The sequence below is a fragment of the Alexandromys fortis genome, unplaced genomic scaffold (assembly GCF_014885135.2).
Source record: "Alexandromys fortis isolate MF-2015 unplaced genomic scaffold, M_Fortis_MF-2015_v1.1 scaffold_57, whole genome shotgun sequence".
Lineage (NCBI taxonomy): Eukaryota > Metazoa > Chordata > Mammalia > Rodentia > Cricetidae > Alexandromys > Alexandromys fortis.
This window is the reverse complement of record NW_026067941.1, coordinates 8209913-8220909: the sequence shown is the minus strand read 5'-3', so window position 1 is coordinate 8220909 and position 10997 is coordinate 8209913. Positions and strand designations below refer to the sequence as shown.

Genomic DNA, 10997 nt, shown 5'->3' with positions numbered 1-10997 from the left:
CTCTCTCTCCTCTCTAAAGTTCTCTAAAAACAGTTCTTTTGTCTGTGTGACTTTGAGGAAGCTCTCAGTCTGTATCCCAGGCTGTCTCCAACTTAGACTCCTCTGGCCTCACTCTCCACAATGCTAACTCCCTAACCCCCACCTCTAATCAATCGGCACTGTACTCCCAAGGCCAAGGTGGTCAAAAACTTACTGAGTAGTTAAGTCTTCAAACTATGTTCCACCAGACTTTTCTTTGTGGATGGAAGAAAACACATCTCCTTATAACTGTTGTTAGGCCATAGAAGGTGGAATACCCTGGAACATTTGGGGAAAAATAAAAAACCCTTACCCCCAGTCCTAAGAAATTCCTAGTCAGGCATGGCTTGAGTCCTGCAGGAGATAGGGAAACTGGACTCTGCTGATGCCTAACCTCGGGCAACAATCAAGCTGCGGCAGCTCTAGGTCATATCACCTGTCCACACTTGCAACTAAGGCATGAGCTGAGGAGGAGGCGTGGTACCTAAGTTATGCATAAGCTGGGGTCAGACATAAGGTAACCACTCAACAGTGTGTGATGCTAAGCAAAAAACTATCTCCTTGTTCCTTAATAACCCCAAAGAAAGGACACCTATATCACAGGCTACTCAAGAGGATTGGCTGAAAGGGTACAAACCACTTAGCCCAGCAGGCAGTCAGAGAATAGAATAAAGGATAGCTGTCACCAGAAACATAACTCAGTTCCTCATTCTTGGCAAACCACTTTAATTTACAACTTTAAATATGAAGGCTGTAATTTCTTGAAACTTCTCACCTTGCTCCTGTAGGGAAAGAAAAGTAGGTAAGTTTTAAGAACTATTATATTTACTAATCCAAATTCATAATCTTATTTGTCTAATCATTCAAGCATTTCTTTTTAGCACTGACTGAACAGCCTTTCAAGAAAGAAAGCAAAATTACCCTTTCTAGTCTAGTTGTTAAGGTGTTAATTCCATCTTCCCACTTGAACAGTAAAAGCAGGGCACACTTATACAGCTACATACCATAAACTCTAACCACTATATTCCAGGAAACAGAACAGAACTGGTTTCTTTTGGCTTTGTTTTGTTTTTGTTATTGATGTTCTTTGTTTTGGTTTTTCAAAACAAGGTTTCTTTGTGTAGTTTTGGAGCCTGTCCTGGAACACAAGGCTGGCCTTGAACTCACAGAGTTGCCTGCTTCTGCCTCCTAAGTGCTGGGATTCAAGGCGTGCCTGGCAGTTTGTTTGCTGGTCCCGACTCACTCTGTAGTGTTGTCTGATTCCTGTCCTCTTGCCTCCACCTCCCAAGTGCTGGGATTACCAGGAACAGACTAGCAAACCTGGGTTTTCTTTGTTTAATGCTGGCAACGGAATCCAGTGCCCTGACCATACAGAATTCATCTTTACTCAAGGGTGGATAGAAGCCAAGAACTGTAACCTAACTTTAAGACTACTATTTTTGTTTTTAATATATGATGACTAGAAGATAATATGGGGATGCAGGCTATCGATGTGAGAATCATTAGGCAGACATAGATAAGACCAGTGGCTCTTAGGATAAGCTTGTTTAAGGCCACTAAGAATGCAAAACAAGTCAGAATTTAAAAACAGGACTTTCGGGCATACCTACTTGTACAGTTAAGTTTATACCTTCAGTCCTCATCATCAGGAGGGATCCCCAATTCTTCATCTGTCCATTTTGAAGGATCTGGATATGAAAAGTGGCCCTGGTGACAACCAGTCAAAAGAAAACAAAGTCAAGAGTCTGTACTAATAATTGCAGCTGATCTTGAAATAGCGTGCACTAATGACTATAGCCAGCACCTGTGATATATGAGCCCTGACTCTCCCTTAACCATTCAGTGGCGCAGCCTGCTTCAATCTACTCATTACACACAGTGGCTTGAAGTTTTTAGAGGTGGCAGCGTAAGCCACTGAGTATTCATGAGGAAGAGTGGGAAGGAGTGGCGGCCACTGATGTGGGAGTGTCATATCAATCTGTTGATTTCATTGGCTGAGCAATAAAGAAACTGCTGGCCCTGATAGGTTAAAAGATAGGTGGGTGGAATAAACAGAATAGGATGCTGGGCGGAAGAGGAAGTGAGGTCAGACTCTGCTCTGCTCCCGGACAGACCAGACAACTCTGCTCTCTGAAGCAGAGACACCATGATGGACGGAGGCTAGAATCTTCCCGGTAAGCGCACCTTGGGGTGCTTACACACATCATTAGAAATGGGCTAGTCCAGGTGCGAGAATTAGCCTGTAAGGGCTAGAGTTCATGGGCCAAGCAGTTCTTAAATGAACACAGTTTGTGTGTTATTTCGGGCATGAGCTAGCCAAGCGGTCGGGGTGTTGGGGACTCAACCCCGCCGCCGCTCCTATTTCAACAGGCCACAGGTCTCATATATACTCCTTGTCTCAGCAATAGCTCGTAGTCCTGGCAAAACAAACTGTTTCACATCCTTTACTCCTCCTGTGAGGCTTGGGCGCCTCGAGCGGACGCAGTCTCTTCAGTCCTGACCTGGAGACCTATCTGACTTCAGCCTCTACTTCTACTACCTACAGCCTCAAACATATAGACCTCTGCCTGCTTCCTAAGTGCTGGGATTAAAGGCGTGCACCACCACCGCCCAGGGAAAGGGATATCTTGATAGAGGGGGCTATTGGGGGGTTAGGGAGAAATCTGGTGCCAGGGAAACTCCCAGGAATCTACAAGGATGACCCCAGCTAAGACTCCTAGCAATAGTGGAGAGGGTACCTGAACCAGCCTTCCCCTGTAAACAGATTGGTGACTAACCTAATTGTCATCATAGAGCCTTTATCCAGTAACTGATGGAAGCACATGCAGAGATCCACAATGGAGCACTGGGTCAAGCTCCAGAGTCCAAGTGAAGAAAGGGAGGAACAATAATATAAGCAAAAGGGTGAAGACCATGATGGGGATACCCAAAGAGACAGCTGACCCGAGCTCACTGGAGCTCACGGACTCTAGACCGACAGCTAGGGAGCCTGCACAGGATCGAACTCGGCCCTCTGCACATGGGTAACAGCTGCAGAGCTTAGTCTGTTTGTCGGGCCCCTAGCAGTGGGATCAGACCTGTCCCGATGCCTGAGCAGGCTTTTAGGAACCTATTCCCCATGTTGAGATGCCTCGCTCAGCCTTGATACAGAAAGAGGAGCTTGGTCCTGTCTCAGTCTGATATGCTACGCTTTATTGACTCCCATGGGAAGCCTGCCCCTCTCGGAAGGGAGTGCGTGGGTTGGAGGTAGACAGGAGGGGGGTGGAGGGAATAGAAAAAGAAGAGGGAAGGGAAACTGGTATGTAAAATAAATGAAAAAAATTTAATAGAAAAACCTGGCTCAAACAGAAAAGTTAAATGTGAAATTTAACCTACAAATGAAGATAAATGTTAACTCACCAATCATAAAAGAATGACTTCTAGTCCCCTCCCCACCTGGCAACCTAATGGAAACCAGACATCACTAGGTGACACGGCAATACGGTGTTCAGGGGCACACACAAGCTAAGCTAGCCATGCCGCCTTCCTCCCCTGCTCTCAACTCAGGACTAGAACGTGCTCCCACACTTACCAGCACAGCGTCCGAGTCATGCCAAAAGCGCCAGAGAATCCAGAACCACATGAGTGAGCTTAAGAACTCACCATAGATCACCTGTTTCCGGGTAAGCTGGGGAAATTCCCTGTACTTGGGCGGACTATGCACCCCACCGCCAGCACTAGGAGAAAAGACAATATGGAAAACGGCTTCTTACTGAATTTCCAAAGCAGAATGTCATCTCAGCCTTCACCTGCATCTTTAAAACCGAAGCTGGCACATCTCATCTACCCCGAAATACAGACTGGTTTTTCATTTGGCTTGCTTTAAACATGGAGACAGGAAAACTGGTTGAACTGACAAGAGGCCACGGTATGGTTTCATTTAGCGAATAGTCCCCATAATACACTGGAACAGTGATGACTATAGGGTGCTGCCCCCAACGTTGTGTAAAGGACTGGGAACCTGAAGTACCCTGTCCCCAAAAGAAAATGGAAATGACTTTTGTTCAGTTTAGTGATATACTTCAGAGACAGCGTGCATCCTGGGCCCCAGTCTTTATCCAAGGACTATCACATAGAAGCCAAGCACCATAGCACATGCCTGAAACCCTGCACTTGCGACAGTTGAGGCTGGAAGCTCAGTTCAACACTATCTACGTAGGAAGTTTAAGGTCATCCTGGGCTACACGAACTTGGGAAATCCTTTTTCAAACTCTAATAACTCTGAACAAAGCCAAAAAGCTGCAATGGTAAAACTGAATAAAACCAACTGGGTGTGGGGGACTCGTTTAGGCACTCACTGGCAAATTGTGGCACACGATCCATAAGGGCAACACTTGTTTTGTTTCTTTTTGTGTAGTCCTGGCTGTCCTGGCACTTGCTCTGCAGACCAGGCTGTCCTGGAACTCAGAGTTTTCAGAGATCCGCCTGCCTCTGCCTCCCAAGTGCTAGGATTAAAGACGTGCACCACCACCAGGCTAGGGCTATCCTTATTTAATTAGGACTCCGGTCAGTATAGGTTGGTTCTAACTTAAATGATGTAATTTATACTTAATAAAGCTATTTCTATGTCCTGTTCAGCGCAACCCATATGCTAATGCACAATCAGATATAAAACCAGATATAAAAATTTACAGTGTGCCTATATAAAATACAACTTCAGTCCTGCATAGCAAAAATGCACTAAAGTTTCTGGGAGGTTCATGTGTAATATTCCCACGGCTCCTCACCATCCTCTGCCCTCTTTTTCCTAGCAGAGGACATCAAGTATCTTGCTCTATCAGTCCCTACCGCATTTCCTGGAGGTCTCCTCCCTCTGAACCTGGGGCTAGGACAGCAGCTAGCAAGGCCTGCCCAGGGATCCTCTCGACTCTGCCCCTTACAGCACTGGGGTTATATGTGCAGAAGGCAACTCCTGGCTTCTCCTCTGAGTGCTGGCATCCAGACTCAGGTCCTACAGCTCCTGCTCTTCAGCTCTGAAGTGAACTCTTCAGCCCTGATGGCTGTTGACAAGCTGGGGCTGATTTTTATTATTCTCTCTCATTCTAAAAGACTGCTGGCAGGTATTACTGAGTATTCGCCATGTGCAGGTACCACATGTAGGACCGTTATCTGTTAATGGAACTTTTGTTATTTTATGCGGATGCTGTGATTTGCTGTTTCCCAGACTGGACAACACATGGATTTTGACGACAAAGCCCAAGAACTTTGCCTACAAGCAAATACATTTTTTTTTTGAGTTTTTGTCTTTCATTTTATGGACCAAACTAAGATATAACTCATGCGCTGGGGGTGCAACTCTATGGTACAGTGCTTGCCTAACATAGGTTCAGTCCCCAGTGGGGAAAAAAAAAACAATACAGGGGGGCTGGAGAGACTCAGCAGTTAAGAGTACTGGCTGGTCTTCTAGAGGTTTGAGTTCTATTCCCAGCAACCACATGATGGCTCACAACCACCTATAATGGGATCTGGTAAAAGGCAAACCCGCAGATAGAGCACTCATATACTTAAATAAATCTTTTAAAAATAGGATGCTAAATGAAATAAGTAAAAAGTCCATTTTCGAGCATTACGAACCAAGCACAAATGCCTGGGAAGCAATTACTGAACTGACATTCACAGGGAGTCGGTGCAGACAACTAGGAGACTCAGACTCCCACCCAAGAGACAATTAGTCTCATCATTAGACCTCTGAATCAAGCCATGGCCCCATACTAAATGGGTGAAATATTAATAAACCAACGGGAAAGAAATTAAAACTTGTCACCAGAGACCAAACCTCTGATGTGTCTGCACCCCAAATTTTATCTGAGTTGGACCTGTGTCGCCAAAAAACCAAGGCGAGCGCTGGAGACCTATTCCTGTAGTAGAGCATTTCCCTAATTGGAGGTAAGGGAAATCCAAGCTAAGGATTTAGAGTGAGCTTGGATTGGAGGCATCCTCAAGAGAATAAGAGAATTAAGACCTCAAAAGAACTCTCGACGGATTAATCCTGCCGGGATACAAGATCTGGGTCAAAAAAAAAAAAAAAAAAGTCTAATACAACAAAACAAGACGCTATGAGTTTTACAAATCTCCGGTGGAGAGAAAACAGAATGGGCATGAAACAGCATACAATACGGGATTTAAAGTGCCAAGTTTAAAGCCCGGCGTCAGGGTGTACGCCTTTAATCCCAGCACTCGGGAGGCAAAAAGCAAGCATAATTTTACGGTTCGAGGTAACCCCGGTCTAAATAACGAGTTCTAGGCCAATCGATGCAAACTAGTGAGATCGTAACAAATAAAGTGCCAGATTTTCAAGGTAAACATGTGCCTACTGGGAAAAATAACGAACTTACTACCTTCCTGCCTTAAGGTCTCCCGTGACTGCCCAGGACTGTTAGGGAAAACCTCAATCCTCCGAGGCACTCCGCGTCCAGTCCTCACTTGTCTCGGTGCCCATCTCCACCCGCCTCCATGCGCTCCTGACCTCCACTCCCCTGCTGCGTGGAAAGTCTCAGTCAGGGGACTGTGCGTGGCTTATCATTCAGGTCCTAGTTCACACCTTTCTCTGGCATTCCCGTGCCATCCTATCGCCTCCACCCCACCGATCTCTCTAAAGCCAGTCTCGGTCCAGGCGGACTACAAGATCCAGCATTCCTCGGGGGCAGCGGAGCGCGCACCGACCCTCCCGGCAGCCTGCCTCAAGGTGACGGCGTCCGGACACCGGCGCTGGCGCAGTTCGAGCCAGCCGAGCCCTCACCCCCACCCGACACTCACTGACGGACTCCACCATCTCCAGCCGCCCGCGCTCGGCAGCCCCGGAGCAGGCGGCCTCCGACGCGACCGAAAGGTGCCAGCCGCGTCAGCGCAGACATAGTAGTGCCGAACGTAGAGCGAACTGCAGCTCCCCCACCCCTGAAGCGTCACTTCCCAAGTCCCGCCCTGTGACGTCACGGCGTCTACCTTGGCCAATGGTGGGCCACAAGGGACGTGCTTAGGCGTACTTAGCTCCTACTTGGCGGATTTTGGAGGGTCCGGGCTACCGGGCGGATCGGCAGTCCTTCGGAAAGAGCTCGGGCTGTCTCGTGACACAGCCTGGCAAGTGCTCCTGGCTGACCTTGCTGCTGCTCCCTGCTTTGACTCATGTGGGCGGTGCCTTCATGCGTGTTCCTGCCACTATGGGCCCCGTGTTAACAGCCTAAGTCCTTTCTGAAACATGCAGGTGTTGTTTCAGGATTGTTCTGAAAACTGATGACTAGCCGGCAGCCAGGGTGTTCAATCACTCTACGTGGACCGGTGGCGGGTGGTATCAGGATCACCTGAGGAACCTAACCCTGAAATCTCGGAATAAATAAGGCCAGGAATAGAGGTGAAGGTTCCTAAACAACTTGATCCTTAGCCAGCACAGGATTCAGTTTTGTCTCCCGTTGTTATTCTTGCAATAAGCAAGCAGAAAAACGAAAACATGAGGGCAGTCCATTTAAGACCAGCGGCCACCAGGATGGTAACAAACCTGAGAACTGACATCAATTGTAATAATGGAATCGCAGAGGAAGCTGTGGCGCAAATATAAGCACATTTCGATCTCTGTGTAGATGCGCGCAGTCACACAAGTGCACTAACTCTCCTCTTGGGAGTAGGGAAACATGAATATTCAAGCTCGTTCCTTTAAAACAAGACTGCATTCCTGTTCTGAGTTACTAGGTCTACAGGATAGCCTGCTGACATCTTTCCAAACAGTTTTCATTTTTCTCACTTTAGAGTTCCTTCAAGAAACAAAGGCTCCACTTGCTAGTAACAAAATAATCCACCTGCCCTGCCTCAGCCATCTTTTATCTCCCAATATTGCCTCTGTCCGAACTTGGACAGACTCCAACCTTCTAGGACTCACCCTGACACCCCCAAATTGTTGAGGTTGTGAGAAACGGTTTTATTCTATAGAAGGTGGCTAGCACACAAAGGGCCAATATGCCAAAAATCTTCACATTGTAAATCTTAATTTAAATCTTTTAATCATCTAGAAAACCTCTGGTTTACACAAAGGCCTTTCATTCAGGGAACTTGATGACAGCTACTGACCCCTTCCCTCCCCCCCCCTTTGCCACTATTAGGAATTATCCAACTGGCAGACTGTGAGGTTGCTCTCTCACCAATAGGATGAGACAAGGTCATCCATCACCTGTGTTAGAATAACAAGTGAGCTTCCTGCCCTACTGTGCTTGCAAAGCTAATTTAGGTTTTGGCACACTCTTTTTACAAAGAGGCATTGCCTTGCAGGGTTCCAGTGAGCTTGTTTTGTTTTGTGACACTGAGAATAATTTCCAACAAGGTCCTCCCCGATATGCTGCAGTCTGGGTTTGTTTGCAGAACATGCAGTTATAACATTAGCCTGCCAAGCTCACACTTTGGAGAATCGCTATAGTGTTCCATATTCAAGAGCACAGGAATGGATACTTATCAAGGACAGACCTGAATTTAGTGACCTGGCAGCACCACATATGACTAATAACTTGCCTTCTTTGCCACCATATGGGACCCTTTGCCCTTGTATGTAACAGGAAGCCTGTCCTAGGTTTTAAATCCAATCAGAGCTCATTGTGAGACCCTGAATAAACTTGACTTCTTCCCACCAAGCCTCCAAATATTGGTTTTTGGGTGGCAAGCAGACAAAAAAGTGAAAGTGACAGTAAAAAAAATGTTAGCACATCAGTATGTGTGTATTGTTGTTATGTGTGGCACACATGTACCAGGGTGTGCACGTGGAGGTTAGAGGACAACTTTCAGTTCTCTTCCACCACGTGGCAGCCAGGCTTACATTGTGTGTGTGTGTGTGTGTGTTGTTGTTGTTGTTGTTGTTGTTGTTGGATGTGAGTATGAATGACTGCCATGGCACACACATGGCCAGAGGAAATCTACAACAGTTGGTTCTCTTCCACCATGTGATATCCAGGCTTACATTACGTGTGTGTGTGTGTGTGTGTGTGTGTGTGTGTGTGTGTGTTGTTATTGTTGTTGTTGTTGTAGGTATGTGAGGATTAATGTCTGCCATGGCACACACAAGGTCAGAGGAAATCCACAGGAGTTGTTCTCCTTCATTGTGTACATCCCAGAGACTGAACTCAGGTCAGCAGGTGTGACAGCACACCTTTACTCATTCAGCCTGCTAAGCTACCTCACTGGCTTTACTAAATATAAACAGTCTTTCTTGAGCTTTAAGGAACCTAGGACATCTGATGAACTTTGGATAACATCAGGAGTAAAGCCTTTCCTTAGTTCTGTGCATAAACCATCACAAAGCATGTAAGTTACCATGAGGTTTAACCTGTAGAAGATGATAAGCCTCTATTAAGAAAATCCAGGGGAGTGGGAGAGATGTCTCGGTGCCAAAGAGCATGTTCTGCTCTCCCTGGGGATCTGATTTCAATTCCTAGCACCCACGTCACATGGCTCACAACCACATGTAAACTCAGCTCCAAGGGATGATACACACTTCTGGCCTTGGTAACTGTACTCACATGCATGTACAAACTCCCTGTGTCTCTCTCTTTTTGCTAGACAGGGTTTCCTTGTAGCTTTGGAGCCTATCCTGGAACTTGCTCTATAGACCAGATTTCAAACTCACAGAGATCCACCTGTCTCCTCTTCCCGAGTGCTGGGGTTAAAGGCATTTGCCACCACCTCCCAGCTCGCTCGCTCGCTCTCTCTCTCTCTCTCTCTCTCTCCCTCTCTCTCTCTCTCTCTCTCCCTCCCTCTCTCTCAGAAAACACAGGAACTAATCTGTAGAATATTCCTTTACACTGTGTGAATGTATGTCACTGTGATTGGTTTAATAAGGAAGCTGACTGGCCAATAGCTGAACAGATAAGTTGGGGGCAAGCCAAACTGAGAATGCTGGGAGGAAGGAAGGTGGAGTTTGAGAAATAGCAAGCAGACAGAGAGAAACAAGATGGGCATGCCATGGTGAAAAAAGGTACCAAGGTATGTGGCAAAGTGTAGTTAAGAAATATGGCTTAGGGGGCTGGAGAGATGGCTCAGTGGTTAAGAGCACTGCCTGCTCTTCCAAAGGTCCTGAGTTCAATTCCCAGCAACCACATGGTGGCTCACAATCTTCTGTAATGAGGTCTGGTGCCCTCTTCTGGCCTGCAGACATACACACAGACAGAATATTGTATACATAATAAATAAATGTTTAAAAAAAAGAAATATGGCTTAATTTAAATGTAAGAGTTAGCTAGTTAACAAGCCTGAGCTATTGACCAAGCATTTATAATCAATATTAAGCCTCTGTATGGTTACTTGGGAGCAGCTTTCAGGAGAGAAACTTCTGTCAACACTAATCAGGAAGCTGAGACTGATTGGAATGATCACCACAGGGAAGATACAGAGACCACACCCTGGATAAGCTCACCAAAGATGGAGTCTTGAAGACAATAGCCCCTTCATGTCCTAAACCAACTCTTGGCTCCTAAATACTGGCTGTTGAGTGGCAAATTGTGTCTGCTAAAGATAAGCCTTGGGTTGAACCCTGAACCTGTAGAATTCTATGGATGAAAGTTGACTTTCTAGTTTATATTCAATGGCATGATTTTCTCTGGGCTACTGTCCACCACTCTGACACAGGAAGTTCTTCTGTACATGTGTTGCTTTTATTGGTTAATGAATAAAGAAATTGCTTTGGGCCTAGAGCAGGGCAGAACAGAGCTAGGTAGGGAAAACTAAATTGAATGCTGGGAGAAAGGTAGAGTCAGAGAGAAGTCATGTAGCCCCGCCAGAGTAAGATGCTGGACAGATCCTTGCCGGTTAGCCACAGCCACATAGTGATACACAGATTAATAGAAATGGATTAAATTAAGATGTAAGAGCTAGCCACTAAGAGGCTAGAGCTAATTGGCCAGTGATTTAATTAATACAGTTTCTGTGTGGTTATTTCGGGGCTGAGCAGCAGGGAACAAGCGGCCTCT

General features: G+C 46.2%; 1 protein-coding gene across 3 annotated transcripts; it reads right to left on the bottom strand.

Moving 5' to 3' along the window:
* Positions 1 to 724: 724 nt before the first annotated feature.
* On the bottom strand, positions 725 to 6981 carry Ndufb2 (NADH:ubiquinone oxidoreductase subunit B2). 3 transcript variants are annotated; one of them, XM_050147896.1, is made up of 4 exons: positions 6814 to 6981; positions 3590 to 3734; positions 1625 to 1725; positions 725 to 800 (listed from the first exon to the last, which is right to left on the bottom strand). In XM_050147896.1, the coding sequence occupies exons 1-3, from the start codon at positions 6909 to 6911 to the stop codon at positions 1651 to 1653; spliced, it is 318 nt and encodes a 105-aa protein (XP_050003853.1). In that variant the 5' UTR covers positions 6912 to 6981; the 3' UTR covers positions 725 to 800; positions 1625 to 1650. The 3 variants fall into 3 exon arrangements, with proteins under 3 accessions (XP_050003853.1, XP_050003851.1, XP_050003852.1); XM_050147894.1 differs by having other exon boundaries at positions 1629 to 1725; XM_050147895.1 differs by having other exon boundaries at positions 1649 to 1725.
* Between the last annotated feature and the right edge of the window lie 4016 nt (positions 6982 to 10997).

Bases quoted from the DNA above. Each gene is read 5' to 3' on its own strand.
- Ndufb2 (XM_050147896.1), bottom strand. From the start codon at position 6,911: ATGTCTGCGCTGACGCGGCTGGCACCTTTCGGTCGCGTCGGAGGCCGC. The intron at 3,735-6,813 runs GTGAGTGTCGGG...CTTTTCTCCTAG, and splicing joins GGAGATGGTGGAGTCCGTCA to TGCTGGCGGTGGGGTGCATA. The intron at 1,726-3,589 runs GTAAGTGTGGGA...GGTTGTCACCAG, and splicing joins ATGACTCGGACGCTGTGCTG to GGCCACTTTTCATATCCAGA.